General features: G+C 43.3%; 2 protein-coding genes across 4 annotated transcripts in view; both read right to left on the reverse strand.

Annotated features, from left to right (window-relative positions):
- LOC117773272 (spectrin beta chain, non-erythrocytic 1-like) overlaps window positions 1-13,478 on the reverse strand; it is a 750,817-nt gene that overhangs the window by 31,034 nt on the left and 706,305 nt on the right. The gene's annotated exons all lie outside the window — the stretch shown is intronic.
- Window positions 4,691-13,478, reverse strand: part of pak1 (p21 protein (Cdc42/Rac)-activated kinase 1) — a 38,128-nt gene continuing 29,340 nt past the window's right edge. For all 3 annotated transcript variants that reach the window (XM_034605101.1, XM_034605099.1, XM_034605100.1), the window contains 9 exons: window positions 12,564-12,810; window positions 11,194-11,257; window positions 10,893-10,941; window positions 9,614-9,726; window positions 8,514-8,631; window positions 8,160-8,259; window positions 7,627-7,823; window positions 6,861-6,998; window positions 4,691-6,380 (listed from right to left, as the gene is read on the reverse strand). In XM_034605101.1, the coding sequence (XP_034460992.1) occupies window positions 6,294-6,380; window positions 6,861-6,998; window positions 7,627-7,823; window positions 8,160-8,259; window positions 8,514-8,631; window positions 9,614-9,726; window positions 10,893-10,941; window positions 11,194-11,257; window positions 12,564-12,810 (1,113 nt within the window). In that variant the 3' untranslated portion in view covers window positions 4,691-6,293. The remainder of the gene's footprint in view (window positions 6,381-6,860; window positions 6,999-7,626; window positions 7,824-8,159; window positions 8,260-8,513; window positions 8,632-9,613; window positions 9,727-10,892; window positions 10,942-11,193; window positions 11,258-12,563; window positions 12,811-13,478) is intronic.

Genomic DNA, 13,478 nt, shown 5'->3' on the forward strand with positions numbered 1-13,478 from the left:
GGGCCAGTTTGGGACCTGAAGCTGGGAGAAGTGGCCCCGGGGCGGTTTGGGACCTGAAGCTGGGAGAAGTGGCCCCGGGGCCAGTTTGGGACCCGAAGCTGGGAGAAGTGGCCCCGGGGCGGTTTGGGACCTGAAGCTGGGAGAAGTGGCCCCGGGGCCAGTTTGGGACCTGAAGCTGGGAGAAGTGGCCCCGGGGCCAGTTTGGGACCTGAAGCTGGGAGAAGTGGCCCCGGGGCCAGTTTGGGACCTGAAGCTGGGAGAAGTGGCCCCGGGGCCAGTTTGGGACCTGAAGCAGCTCCAGGCCGGATGAACCTCCACTGGGCCCCAGGGCTGAACGTTCTTCGGGCCCCACTATAAATGGCAGATGCTCCTCTGGCCCCCGGAATCCAACCTGGGCTCAAGAGTCAAATAGTCAATTAGTTAATTAACACAAATTATATTTATTTATTTATAATAATTATTAGAATATAAAATAATATATATAATATAATTATTATCAGCAAAATTATCATATTTTTTGTAAAAATGCCAAAAATTCTCTGGCATGTAAATATTTGCTATTTTCCTGTATATTTCTAGAACAGTAAACACGAAGCTAATTTTTTTCAAGCAATGAGAAGCTGCAAATGTCAGGTTACTCAGGGGGGGTGTGAAAGTAGCATCTATTGATCAAACGTATTAGATGCAAAATTTGCATAATGTGCTTGTTCGAGTTTAAATAATTGAATTCAAGAGGTAATTTGCAGGATGTGATGTCGAGATCAGCATCGAGATTTAAACTCACCGCATCCTTTCACCGACCGGAGCCAGCAGGTCCTCATACCGACCACTAGGCGGCCTCAGGTAGAGACAGCAGTGATGCAGCTCGGAGACGACACCTCAGGTCGTCTCACACAGGACAGGACTGGTTTCTATGGCTTCTCCACCACAGGCAGGAGGCAGCGGCTGTAGTCACCTCAGCCAATAGTTCTCCTCTGTTCACAGATTGTTTACTCATATGGCTCAGCCTCATTAGAACCGGGTTCTGGTCCACACGAGGTCCACTGGTCCTGATAAGATCATTATGAGGAAGAGGTCCTAAAGAGGTAACAAAAACAAGCATGCACACACACACAGATAAAGGCACATACACAAAGAGACAAACACTCATGTATTAACACACACACACACACACACAAATATATATATATATATACACACACCCACACACACACATACATAAACTCAGGTTGTACACACAGACACGTATACTCAGGTATTAACACACATATATTTTAACACAGTCACTGGGGTCCTCTCTCTCTCCGCTTATGCAACTCCTACGCAGAGCGTTGTCATGGCAACCTGGTGCACTTTTAATAATGGTGCATTGAATCTGGTCAACAAGGCTTCAGTCTCCAGGGTAACGTGGCCATCGAAACACACACACACCTGTACTTTCTTTATCAGTCGAACATGAACCCCTCTCCTCACCTTGATCTAATTCCACTGTTTACATAGCAAACACACGTGCACCTTTCTGTGCACCCATGGGTGTGTTGGTCTTACAACGAGCTGTGGTCTGGTGCATCGTTGGGACATGGATATTTAACTTAATTGCTGCAGCTCCTCTGTTCAGCCTCTGAACGTCACTGAAAAACATCACGTCTCCTTTAAAAGCCCGCTGGTCACGTAGGCAGGTGATCAATCTGTGCTCTCTGATTGGACTATTGCATCAAATATTATCCAACCAAAATGAGATGATGCACAACCTTGTAGAACCATGAACCTGCAGCACTCACCATTAAACCAGAGAAAGTGGATTTGAACACATCCTAAATGCTCCAAGTGTTTTAAATCATATTATAACTGGACCTCACACATATACAAGTACACACAAGGAAACAGCTGTACTACAGAGCAGCATACTACTTTACTGACGTACTACAGTCAGTAAATAAACATCTGTTCACTCACCTTCCTCATACGTCTCAACCTGCGGCTGCAGATCAAACACTTTTATCCCCAAAGATTAAATTCAAATGTCACATCAACACCAGTGATGAGACAAGTTTAATGTTAAAGGTCTGAAAGTGAGATGGAAACAAAGTGAAGAGAAGAGTCAAACTGAATGAGCAGGTTCTGATCCTGTGACCTCTGACCTCTGACCTCTCTGATGGTCCGATTGGGTCGGAGCTGGAGAAGTATCTTGTAACGATCAGAACATCAAATAAATCTTTAATATGTAAACACAACATTTTAAATGTCCCGGAAGAGTAAACATCTGTATGTGTGTTGAATGACCCCCCCCTCCCTCTTTTTATTATTGCTCACGATTACATAACAGCCTCCTCTGCAGAGGAAGACCACTGCAGAGGACTACACACACACACACACACAAATAGAGACATGCAGACAAGCTGACTCTAACACACATTATAGATTTTTGGCTACAAACAAACATACATACTAGCTCAGTTAGTAACACACACACACACACACTTCAACCTTGGAGTCAGTAGCACTTGTCTGAAGCAGCGTCCCTGTTTTTTTTCTAGATATTCTTCGCATTAGTTGTTTTCAGACATGAAATTATCCAGATTTGTTTTTCACTTATGTAGAAACATCTTCTCATTTCAGTCTCAGCCTGTTTGTTGTGTCCTTGTCACTGATGCGTCACACTCACTCCTCCTCTCTGCCATGTCAGCAGAAACAGCCTCATTCCTCCGCACTCTGCGCTGGCAGAGGAAGATACTGAACATGAGAGTGAGAGAAGCAGGTCATTAGATGCATGAGGGAGAAACACTGAACAAAGGAAGCAGAGAGACGTGAAGACATGATGCAGAGAATCACAGAGGAGGAGAGTTTCCACCAGGAACAAGAAACAGAGCAGAAACCCTGCAGTGTGCAGCGTTCAGCTCAGTCTGTCACACAGCAGCAGAGGATCCACAGTAACACGCATTAAAGGAGACCTGATGTGTTTTCAGTATTTCTTTCCTCCAATGTGTTTTACAGTTTTTTTGTGATTGCAAACATTCTGCAAAGTTAAAAGTCCAAACACCAAAGCTCCTGAAACACCTCATCAGTACTTCCTGACGATAGTGATGTCATAGTGCACACGTGGTGTCTGGAACGCCCCTAACAAAACCAGGTAGAGTCTCACAGGTCCATCAAGTCACTATATCACAGTGGACACACAGAAACTACTTAAACGTGGACAGCAGAGAGAGTGAGTGTGTGTCTGTGTGATGGACTTGAGGAGGATTACTGCCACAGACAGTCGACTGTTGAGACGGAGACGTGAGGAGAGGGACTGTGAAAATGAATCTGAGGCTCCAACAGAAACCAACAGGAACATTTCACCTGCTCTAAGTGAGGAGCTGTGGCTGAAGATTCAGGGTTTTAAAGATAAAAGAAAGCAGAAGATGAGAGGATAAAGGGATGAAGAGAAAAGGAGAGAGGACATGAAAAATGTGATAGTGGACTGACGGGAGGAAATACACTTAATATAACCTATACTGTGTCATATAACTAGTATCTATACATTCCACACTATCAAACTCAGTAGTGATATGCTGCAGGTAATGACATCAAACAATTCAACTGATTTTATTGCAAATCACATAAAACTGAACTTGATAAATCCTTCCAGAAAACTCGTTCCCTGTTCGCCTGGAGATGAAGGAGAGCTTAAAGCTGGCAAACACTAATTACCATTTTTAATTAGAGGGACAAAGAGAAACAAAGTCGATGGGTTTTATTTCACAAGCAGACGGATGGCGGGGGGGGGGAGGCTGTGGGCAGCCGTCACAGTCAGACGCTTTAAGCTCATTTCTGCCCCAGACTGAGGCAAAGAACAGTCGTTTATATAACTGACTTACAACAGAGGCTTGAGTTTCATGTTATAAAACAAAAATCACATTATTTACTGAGAATGAAGTTTTCAGTCTGTGGGGGGGGCCACCTTCACCTCACCAACCCGGTGTTTAGGAAATATACTTCCCATGATGCTTTGGGTGATGTAAACAGGAACTGTGATGTTGCTGTAGATGTTCAAGCTACAACTTGAGCCTGAAGTTTATTCAGAGGTAATTAAATTCTGCAGAGTCTTTAAAATGTGTCTCATGTAACTGAGGCCAACACTAAATAAAGATGGATGACATGTCAGCGCCTCCTCCATGTAAGCAGATGGGACACACACACACACGCACAATCAGGAAATGAATCTGCAGACATATTGATAATTGATGAATCGCTCTCGTTGTGAGTGTTTTCTGCTTTTATTGTTCTGCATCACTGGAAAGTGAAAATCTTTGAGCTCTGAACTGTTGCACAAACAATGACGTTGTCTTTGATTCTGGGAAACTGAAGAACACATTCAGTATTTTTTGATATTTCAGAAACTTGACAGAGAAAACTAGGAGCAGATTAATAACCGATAATCAAAATAATCATTAGTTGGAGCCGTGAAGCGTTGACGACAATATTCACTGTTGTCGGTTGTATTGATGCCAGTCCTGCACCATTGAAACAGTTTAAGGCCAGGTACACAAACACTACAATAAAAAAACTATAAAAAACTAAGAACAGAAATGAAAGTGACAGGTCTGAGTCGGATATTTACATCACATGATTTTTTCTTTTCCATATCCGACGCTCGAGTGCCGAGCGAAGAACCGCGGCTGCTGATGGAAGCTTCGTCTCTGGCAGGATCTGAACTTTGACCTGTCAGTTAACAGGCAGTAGAAAAACTCAGTTGGAAAATAACATTGAAAATAAAAAAAGAAGTGAGCTCGTTTTCTAACATTGATCGATTCAAAAAGTCCATGAACAAAAAATTGAAACAGTTTCTATTTTTTTTACACATGAAATATACACCATCTGTTCAGAGGTTCCTGGGATCTGAACTGAAAAGTACCATCGTAGTATTTATTTGTCTCACTCTTCTGAAAATAGGACAAAGATATGATCTTCTCCATCGTACACAAGCATCCTTCATGTATCGACACTTCAAGTTTCAGCATCATCACAACTCATTTTATTTATTTCTCTATCTTTAACGTACCGTATTAAAAACGCTCGTTGACATGCACATTCTCTCGCTCAGTCTCGACGGCGAGCTGCAGATGGAGCGAGTTTGGCAGAGAGGATTCTGGGTAAAGGAGTTCATTATGAAAATGAAGTATCTTTACGTGTGTGTGGGTCAGTTTCTCCATCTAACCTCCGCTGGTTGAAATAAGATCAGTGATAGTTGTTTCCTTCAGTAAAAGAATTTCCAGTTTCACTTACACTCAATATAAAAGTAACTGTAAATTATTAAATTCATGCTAAAACTCTGGAGCCAAACAAAATGTTGCTGGTTCAATGGAACGACTGAAGAAACACGACAGAGTCGAATCTTTGCCTCTTGTGTCCAAACTCAGTCCATCGATGGCTCCGGTCGTACCAGTGTTTCCTCATTAATATTAATATGAATATTCTGTAGCTCACAGATCTCACTACAGACACGACACAGAACCAAACCTCCTCTGCTCCGAGTCCAACACTACACAAGGTGACAATGAACTTATATCCTAACATCCCCAAGTGACACACACACACACGGACACACACATACACGCACACACACACACACACACACACACAGAAAGGTTGATTTAAAAAAAACTATGAAATGAAAATCAGCAAATGCACTTTTAGAGGATGATAAAATCAGTCCCACTGAAACCCACGGATGAATGACAGGATGATGTCACACACACGCATGTACGCAGACACGCATGCATGTGCTCACACACACACACACACACACAGTCTGCAGCAGGGGGCGCTGGTTGGCTGTTGTGCTCCGTGGCTTTTAAAGACAAGGTAGAAAAAAAAGCCCAAAACACTGATAAAAAAAACGAACAAACAAAAAGTCCCATGAGTCTTTGGGCTCTGTTGAAACGATCTCTCTCCCGTATGAGGTCGTTCGTACCGACTGAGGGGGCGGTGATGTCAGCAATGCAATGACATCACATGATCACAGACCAACCGATGATGTCACTCAGTTACTTGCTTGTAACTTCCTGTCCGAGTCCAGTGGAGTGTTGAAAAAAGAAGTTACAGGACGAAACCGACTGACGTTCGTTCTCCCTGCGAGGGGCGCAGGGGGTCGGGGGGGGGAGAGAAAGGCTGGTACTGTAACCCAGCAGCCATCGCCACCTCCCGGAAAAACAGGAAGAGAAGAAAGAAGAGAAAGGAAGGAGGGATGTAGAGAGAGAGATAGAGAGAGAGAGAGAGATAGACAGACAAATGAATGAGTGCAAGGCTCGCTAGCGGTTGTTCTTGGCGGCTTCCTTGGCAGCCAGGATGAGAGGAGTCAGACTGGAGAGAGGCTTCGCCATCTTCAGAAACTGATGCTGAGAGAGGAGAAGAGAAAGAAAAGAGGGAGAAACAGGGAGGAGAGAGGGAGGAGAGAGGGAAGAGAGAGGGAAGAGAGAGGGAGGAGAGAGGGAAGAGGTGGAAAGGGAACAGAAAAAAAAATCAGTTCACCGGTCACAAAAGGAGAAAACTGTTAGATCTGATTTTAAAATTAGTTTTAACAGATTCATTATTCAGAATTTTTTCATCATCTCTTTTAAATATGAACATTTTCTGGACATCAGGATGTTTAATCACTTTGTTCTTCAGTCAGTGTTCAACCACATCATTTTCTTTTCTAGATACTTTTAACTGTTTTGTTGGTGCACGTTGGGGAAGTAATTGTTTTTGTGTGTGCGGTAGAAATAGTTGAAGTGGAGTTGTATCTTTTATATTTGGACAATTATGTCTGTAAATTAAAAAGACAAAACGAAAAACATTGTGTTCTTTTGCTGGATTGAGCTTTCAGCCAGTCGTACCTGCAGCAGCTCTTTAGCCGACCCTCTCTTCTCCACGTCCATCTCCAGACATCGGTTCAGGAAGTCTCTGAATATCGTCGACAGTTTCTCTGGGTTCTGCAGCTCTGGCGTTCCGTTAGTTGCGATGAGATACAGCGCCTAGGCAACACACGCCAAACAACATGTTAGTCTATAAATATATAGTATGCAAACACATAGTCTGTATGTATTTATATTGTGTCCGACCTTCAACCCTCGTGGGTTCACAAGACATCAAAAGTACAGCTGCAGTGATCTACAGGATTATATCATTATCATTTCACAGCTCAGTTTTAAACTAAATTTACCACCTTCTCTCTTGAGCTTGACAAAAAAAAAATAGGAAAAAATATCTAAATCACCTGTTCTGCAAAATAAATGACAAATCGTTCAAATGAAATACAATAATTTTCAACTCATCAGCCCAGAGATGATGATGCTAAATGTCCCAATTAGATATGTTTTGATCCATCATGTTTTTTCCAAAGTTGAAGGAATCTTCAAACAGAAATGTTTGAAGATTCCATCCCAAGTAAATTCATGTTCCCTCAGAAGATGGAGGAGCTCTGTGATGTTCAGAGTCTGAGGAGGACATCAAAATGTTGAACTCTCCTGCCATCCAGTGGTGGTTTTAAGAATGACACCAGGAGAAACGCTGCTCACCCTGACTCCCAGACAACTTCTCCTTCTCCACCTGTTTAAAGATCACAACTTCTTCAATCACAGTTCAAATCGAACACAGCCTCACCCTGAGTGGATTCTCATTCAGGTACGGCGGCTCTCCCTCCACCATCTCTATGGCCATGATGCCCAGCGACCAGATGTCCACTTTGGGGCCGTACGCTTTACGGGTCACGACCTCCGGAGCCATCCAGTACGGAGTCCCGACCATGGTGCTGCGTTTGCTCTGCTCTGGGGTGATCTGAGCGCAGAACCCAAAGTCAGCTGGGAGGAGGAGAGACGACAAAATGAGTCCTGGTGTTAACCATCAATGTGTAAAAGTCTGGGATGTGACAGAAGCAGCTTTTCAAAACATTAACATCAAAACAGAGTTCAAATTAAATGTAGTCGATTGCAAATGAATAATAAAACAAGCTGCAAAAACATTTATCATTCTTGTGTCTCAAAACAGAGCCAGAGCCTCCCCTGTTGGTTAAAATAAGAAACTACAACAACAATCCTCACTGTTGTACAACCCACGTAGCCATATATCAATATAGATAAGGGAATAAAAAATACACAGAATTAATAATTGAAACGATGAGGTGACGCTGGACTGACTGAGTTTGACGGAGCCGTCCATGCCGAGCAGGATGTTGTCGCTCTTGATGTCTCGATGGATGACCTGGTTAAAGTGGAGGAACTCCAACGCCTGCAGACACTGAAGCGAGAGAGAGAAAATGAGATGAATTGGTTTGAAATTAAAAAGTAAAAAAACGATGGAAGCAAAAACAGAAAGCTGCTTTAACCAGCAGCTTCTTTAAAAGCCAAACAAAGACGCCCATCCCTTTAAACTCCGAACAGTCGACAGTCAAACTTTGGGAAACAATCCAGCTCCAGAGAGAAAGAGACACTGTTCAATGGTTGTCGATTATTTTTATTCACTTTGCAAAAAACTGGCGTCTCATCTCTCACCTCTCTGCACACAGCAGCTATCTGGGCTTCATCCATGCAGGTTTCCGTGACGACGTCAGTCAACGAACCTCCGGCCAGGTACTCCATCACAACCCACAGCTCGTCACCCACCAGGTAACTGGGACCAAGCAGCAAGAGATGCAATCAAATATTAATAAAAAAAATATGATTGTTAACACAGTTCTTTTCCTGTTTTATCCTGATCTCTGATCTGCAGTTTAGAAGTTTGCTGTTTCTCTGAATACTGAGAATTGTCTATTTTTCGTCCTGTGTTGATTTGTGAAACATCGGATCATACTTTGTAAATAAAGGTTGAATGGATGGATAAGTGCACGGACGTGACTCTGATGTTAGAAAACAGGAAAAGTCCTTCTTTAGTCAGTCCTTTAAAAATCCCACAATAAATCAGTGACGGTGAAAATGTTGTTTCCATGGCGATGACAAGGTTATCACCAGTCCTGCATGAGCCTCAATGTCTACCAAGACAAACAGGTAACTACGGCAACCAGACACCCTCTCCCCCCACCAGCCTCCGCTGGGGGGAGGTGTTACCCGGAGGTTGCCATCACGACACGGAACCTGAAAACCACTCGTACTTTACAGTTAAAATCCGTCTTATGTAGTGTACATATGTAACTGCTGTTAATAACATTTAATGTTTTCTTTTGTTGTTATTGAGATAAATAAAACTGACACTTTATTGTGGTTTTCTTTCAGTTCAGATTTACAAAAAACTGAAGAATTGAAAGTCTAAAAATAATCTCAAACAACTACAAACAGTTCATCCAATGAGCTTGAACAACGTCTGCCAAACAATTAAAAAAGATGAAAAAGATAAATCAGGAAAAAAAAAAAAGATGGATGTCAGAATCTGTCAGAAAAAACATGTGTGTGTGTCTGTGTCTGTCTGTCTGTGTAGTGTGTATGTGTGTGTGTCTGTCTGTCTGTCTGTCTGTGTGTGTGTCTGTCTGTCTGTGTAGTGTGTAGTGTGTATGTGTGTGTCTGTCTGTCTGTCTGTGTGTCTGTCTGTCTGTGTAGTGTGTATGTGTATGTGTGTGTCTGTCTGTCTGTGTGTGTGTGTCTGTCTGTGTGTGTCTAACCTGTCCAGGTAGTTGACAATGTTCGGGTTTTTATTTTCCCTCATCACCAGAATCTCATTGATGATCAGTTCTTTCTTCGGCTGCTGCTGCAGGTTCATCTGTTTGATGGCGACCTGCGAGAAAAGAAGAGAAACACTGTGTAATACATACATATAATATATAAAAAGCACTGATGACTAGAGTTAGGATTCATTTTCATAAAATACACCGAGCAGAAGTGAAAAGAAACTGAGACGTTGGAGAACGTGGGGGAGGAGACAAGAAAAGAAAGAGGGACAGTTTTATTAAGACAAATATCTTGAATAAAAGAAAACAAGAGGATGAAAAGGAAAGAGAAGACAAATGAGCGACAGGCAGTCAGACAGGAGAGACAGCAAGGACGGTAAAGATATTTAAATCCAACGGCAGTGAAAGGTTGTTAGGCAGCCATTAAGAAGTGAGCACGCAGACTAGTCCTCAGAGAGTGAAGGGAGGAGGATCAGCCCGACAGACGAGCTGCTTTAGAGCATCACCTGAAAGACAGTTGTTGAAGTCGGACTTAAATCCAGTTACTTTTTGTCTTCTGCGTGTTCGGCTCCTCTTCCTCATCCTGACATGTCTGTAATGTTTTCTGTTTTTTCAGGTTTGCATCTGACGCATGTTAGAAATGTTGAATTCTTCAGTTTTTCACTCGGGGGCTGCAGGAACAGTGACTGTCCCGAACAACTGACTCTGACATTTGCATTCTCACAGACAGACTCTAGATAATTTCAAAAGAATACGCAGAGTTCAGTGCAGGTCTGAGAGCAGCTTCAGTCGGGGAAATTCGGTTGAACTTGATTTCACTTCCCTGTCTTTCAGGATTAAGTCTGTCACCATGTTAAATAAATTCCTCCTTAAACCACGACAGTGTCTCTTTATGACGGGGGAGCTTTAATGTGGTTTCTCTATCCAGTCAATCCTCTAGTGCTCAAGTGAAATAACAGAAATGCATATTCTCCTATACAGTTCAATACATCATGAATGTAAAGAAGCATCGGCGTCACCACCTTTGAATCCGGGTCTTTATTAAAACTTTTCTTTCTGTGGGACTTTTAGCTTGAATGTCAGTCAGTGAGTCTGTCCAGCGTTTTAGTCCAGACAGAAATCAGATGGATTTCCATGTCATGTCTCTATTCTGCAGTTATTCTATATTCCTTCTAGGACTGTTAAGCATTAGCTTTGTGAATGTACAGCTGTACACTGAAGGAGGACAGACAACAGATGTAGGAAGGAGAAGAAAATACACATCACTACAAACCTCCTGTCCCGTAGCGATGTCGATGGCTGTGTACACCGTCCCAGACGCCCTGAGGACAGAACAAGAAGCCGTAAGACATCGTTTATTTGTTAGATGAAAACTTCTTTCATTTCTAAGTCTCTTGAAGGTTAACAACAGAGAAAATGTGCAGGTGTCTCACTGTGAAGTGGCAGCTATGAAACGAGAAGTGACGGAAATAACAACTTTTCAGAAACAATATTTATAGAAGCATCTTTTAAACTGGTTTTCATCCAATCACAAGTTATAATTATAATGTGAACTATTCACATTTATGACTTACCCCTGTCCGATCTTCTCAAACCGTGTATATTTCTTCTTGGGGTCTCCAACACTTACAATCGTCCCTGAGTTAAAGAAACAGAGGAAGAAGAAAAAACTTGATTATTGATTATAGATGGAAACAGACGGTAAACGAACAGGGATCTGCGGGAGGACAAGAGAAGGAGAACCAGGCCCTGTAGTCCACAGCAGACGCTCACTGGATGTAGATGGATAGAAGACGGATCGTGTCTTTCTATCCATCCTGACTCTAACTCTACGTTCATCACACTCAGGTCAATGCAGCATGCGGACTGGAAGAGAGAGAGCAGAGAGAAACGACAGACAGAGGAGAAGACAGAGACAGACAGAGGAGAAGACAGACAGACAGACAGAGGAGAAGACAGACAGACAGAGGAGAAGACAGAGAGACAGACAGAGGAGAAGACAGACAGACAGAGGAGAAGACAGAGAGACAGACAGAGGAGAAGACAGAGAGAAGGAAGGAGGGACGAGATGGAAAATAAACTAATACAACTAAACTTGAGAGAGAGGGAGAAAGAGAGGGAGAGAGAACGAGGGTTGAGATGAAGACAGATAGGAGAGAGACAGACAGACAGATAGACAGACAGACAGACAGACAGACAGATAGGAGACAGAGAGACAGACAGACAGACAGATAGGAGACAGACAGACAGACAGACAGACAGACAGACAGGAGAGAGACAGACAGACAGACAGACAGACAGACAGACAGACAGGAGAGAGACAGACAGACAGACAGACAGACAGACAGACAGACAGACAGGAGAGAGACAGACAGACAGACAGACAGACAGACAGACCCATCTTCCGTTTTCAGAATCCACAGTGGGAAAGTGATCGGGACAAAAGTCGGAGTCACTCCAGAGCCGCAGGAGACTTGACGATGGAAAGAGAGAGGACGACCAATCAAACGTGAGGACTGGACAGAGGGGGTGGGGAAAGTGAGTATCAGGTCTGTCAATCAGACTGATTGACAGACAGGATCCTGGTCTTACCAGCAGAGGGAGACCTGAGCACATCTGGACAGGCGTGTTGCATGGTTTAAAAAATATTCAGGCTTTATTCATGGTTACAAACACACAACAACATGTTTCAGTTTGTGGAAGAAGATTTTCTTTTTCCTTTTCTTTTAAAGCAGATGAAATATGATTCGCCTTCCAGTCGCAGCTGAAGCATCACAGCCCCACATGAAAGAGGAAAGTAGGACAAGTTGTGTCCACATAATTTTGGTCAGTGTAGTCCCTTTGTTTAGTGCAGTTATGTAATCTGAATTACTGGTTATTTTACTTTTTAAATATAGATAAAGAGTTTTTCATGTGTGTATGTGAGTGTAGGACCGATCCTTACGTAGTTTCTCCAGAATCTCCTCGTCTGACATCTTCTTCTTCCTGGTTTTGTCCTGGGGGCGGGACAGGGAAGGTCCGGGGGCAGGGCTCGCACTGGGAGGGCTGCTGGGAGCTCCGTCTGCAGGCGGGGCGGGGGCGGCGGCGGCGGCGGCGGCGGCCGCAGCGGCTGGCGGGTTGATGGGGGAGGTCGCTGCATCTTTGGTCGGAGGGGGAAGAGGGAGGGGCTCGATCACTGAGCGAGTGTATATCTGAAAAATAAAAAACACAAATACGTAAACATAATGACACTGCATGGATGGATCTCGTTATTGTGTCGTGTACTGTGTAGAACTATGGCCAGTTTGAATGATGACACACAGGACCATGACATATTCATGGACCCATGACCCTAAATTATGCTTTTTTACAAAGACAAATTAATATGTACGCACAAAAAAGTCTCAAAAGTTCAGAAAATACAACAAAGTTTCCTTTTGGACTCAGAGAGCATCACTCTCCCTGAGTGACGTGTCATAACATGTCATTATCACTCCAGCAGCGTCTCACAGGTTCGACTGTTCCTGTTGTCACCGCCTCACAGAGCCGGGCTGCCCTCACACTTAGTGATGACGTCACTTAGTGATGACGTCACGCCACATTTTTGCCAATGGGCGTGGCAAAATAACTGACTAGCGCCCCCTAAAGGGCAGCCCCGACACCACGATTGGCCGACATGTACAAAAATCGATGGGGACATGTGTCTTTTCATAACAAACAAATAAGTCTCTTGGATAGATATGCTAGACCAAACAGGAAGCCCACCATTTAGGCATATGTTTTTATATATGTTTTTTTTCAATTTTTTTTTTTTCTAGGAACAGTACAACAACAGTGCGGCTTTTTTGTGTCACTTTGTATAGTGACACAAAAAGGCGTT

This window comes from Hippoglossus hippoglossus, chromosome 13, assembly GCF_009819705.1.
Source record: "Hippoglossus hippoglossus isolate fHipHip1 chromosome 13, fHipHip1.pri, whole genome shotgun sequence".
NCBI lineage: Eukaryota > Metazoa > Chordata > Actinopteri > Pleuronectiformes > Pleuronectidae > Hippoglossus > Hippoglossus hippoglossus.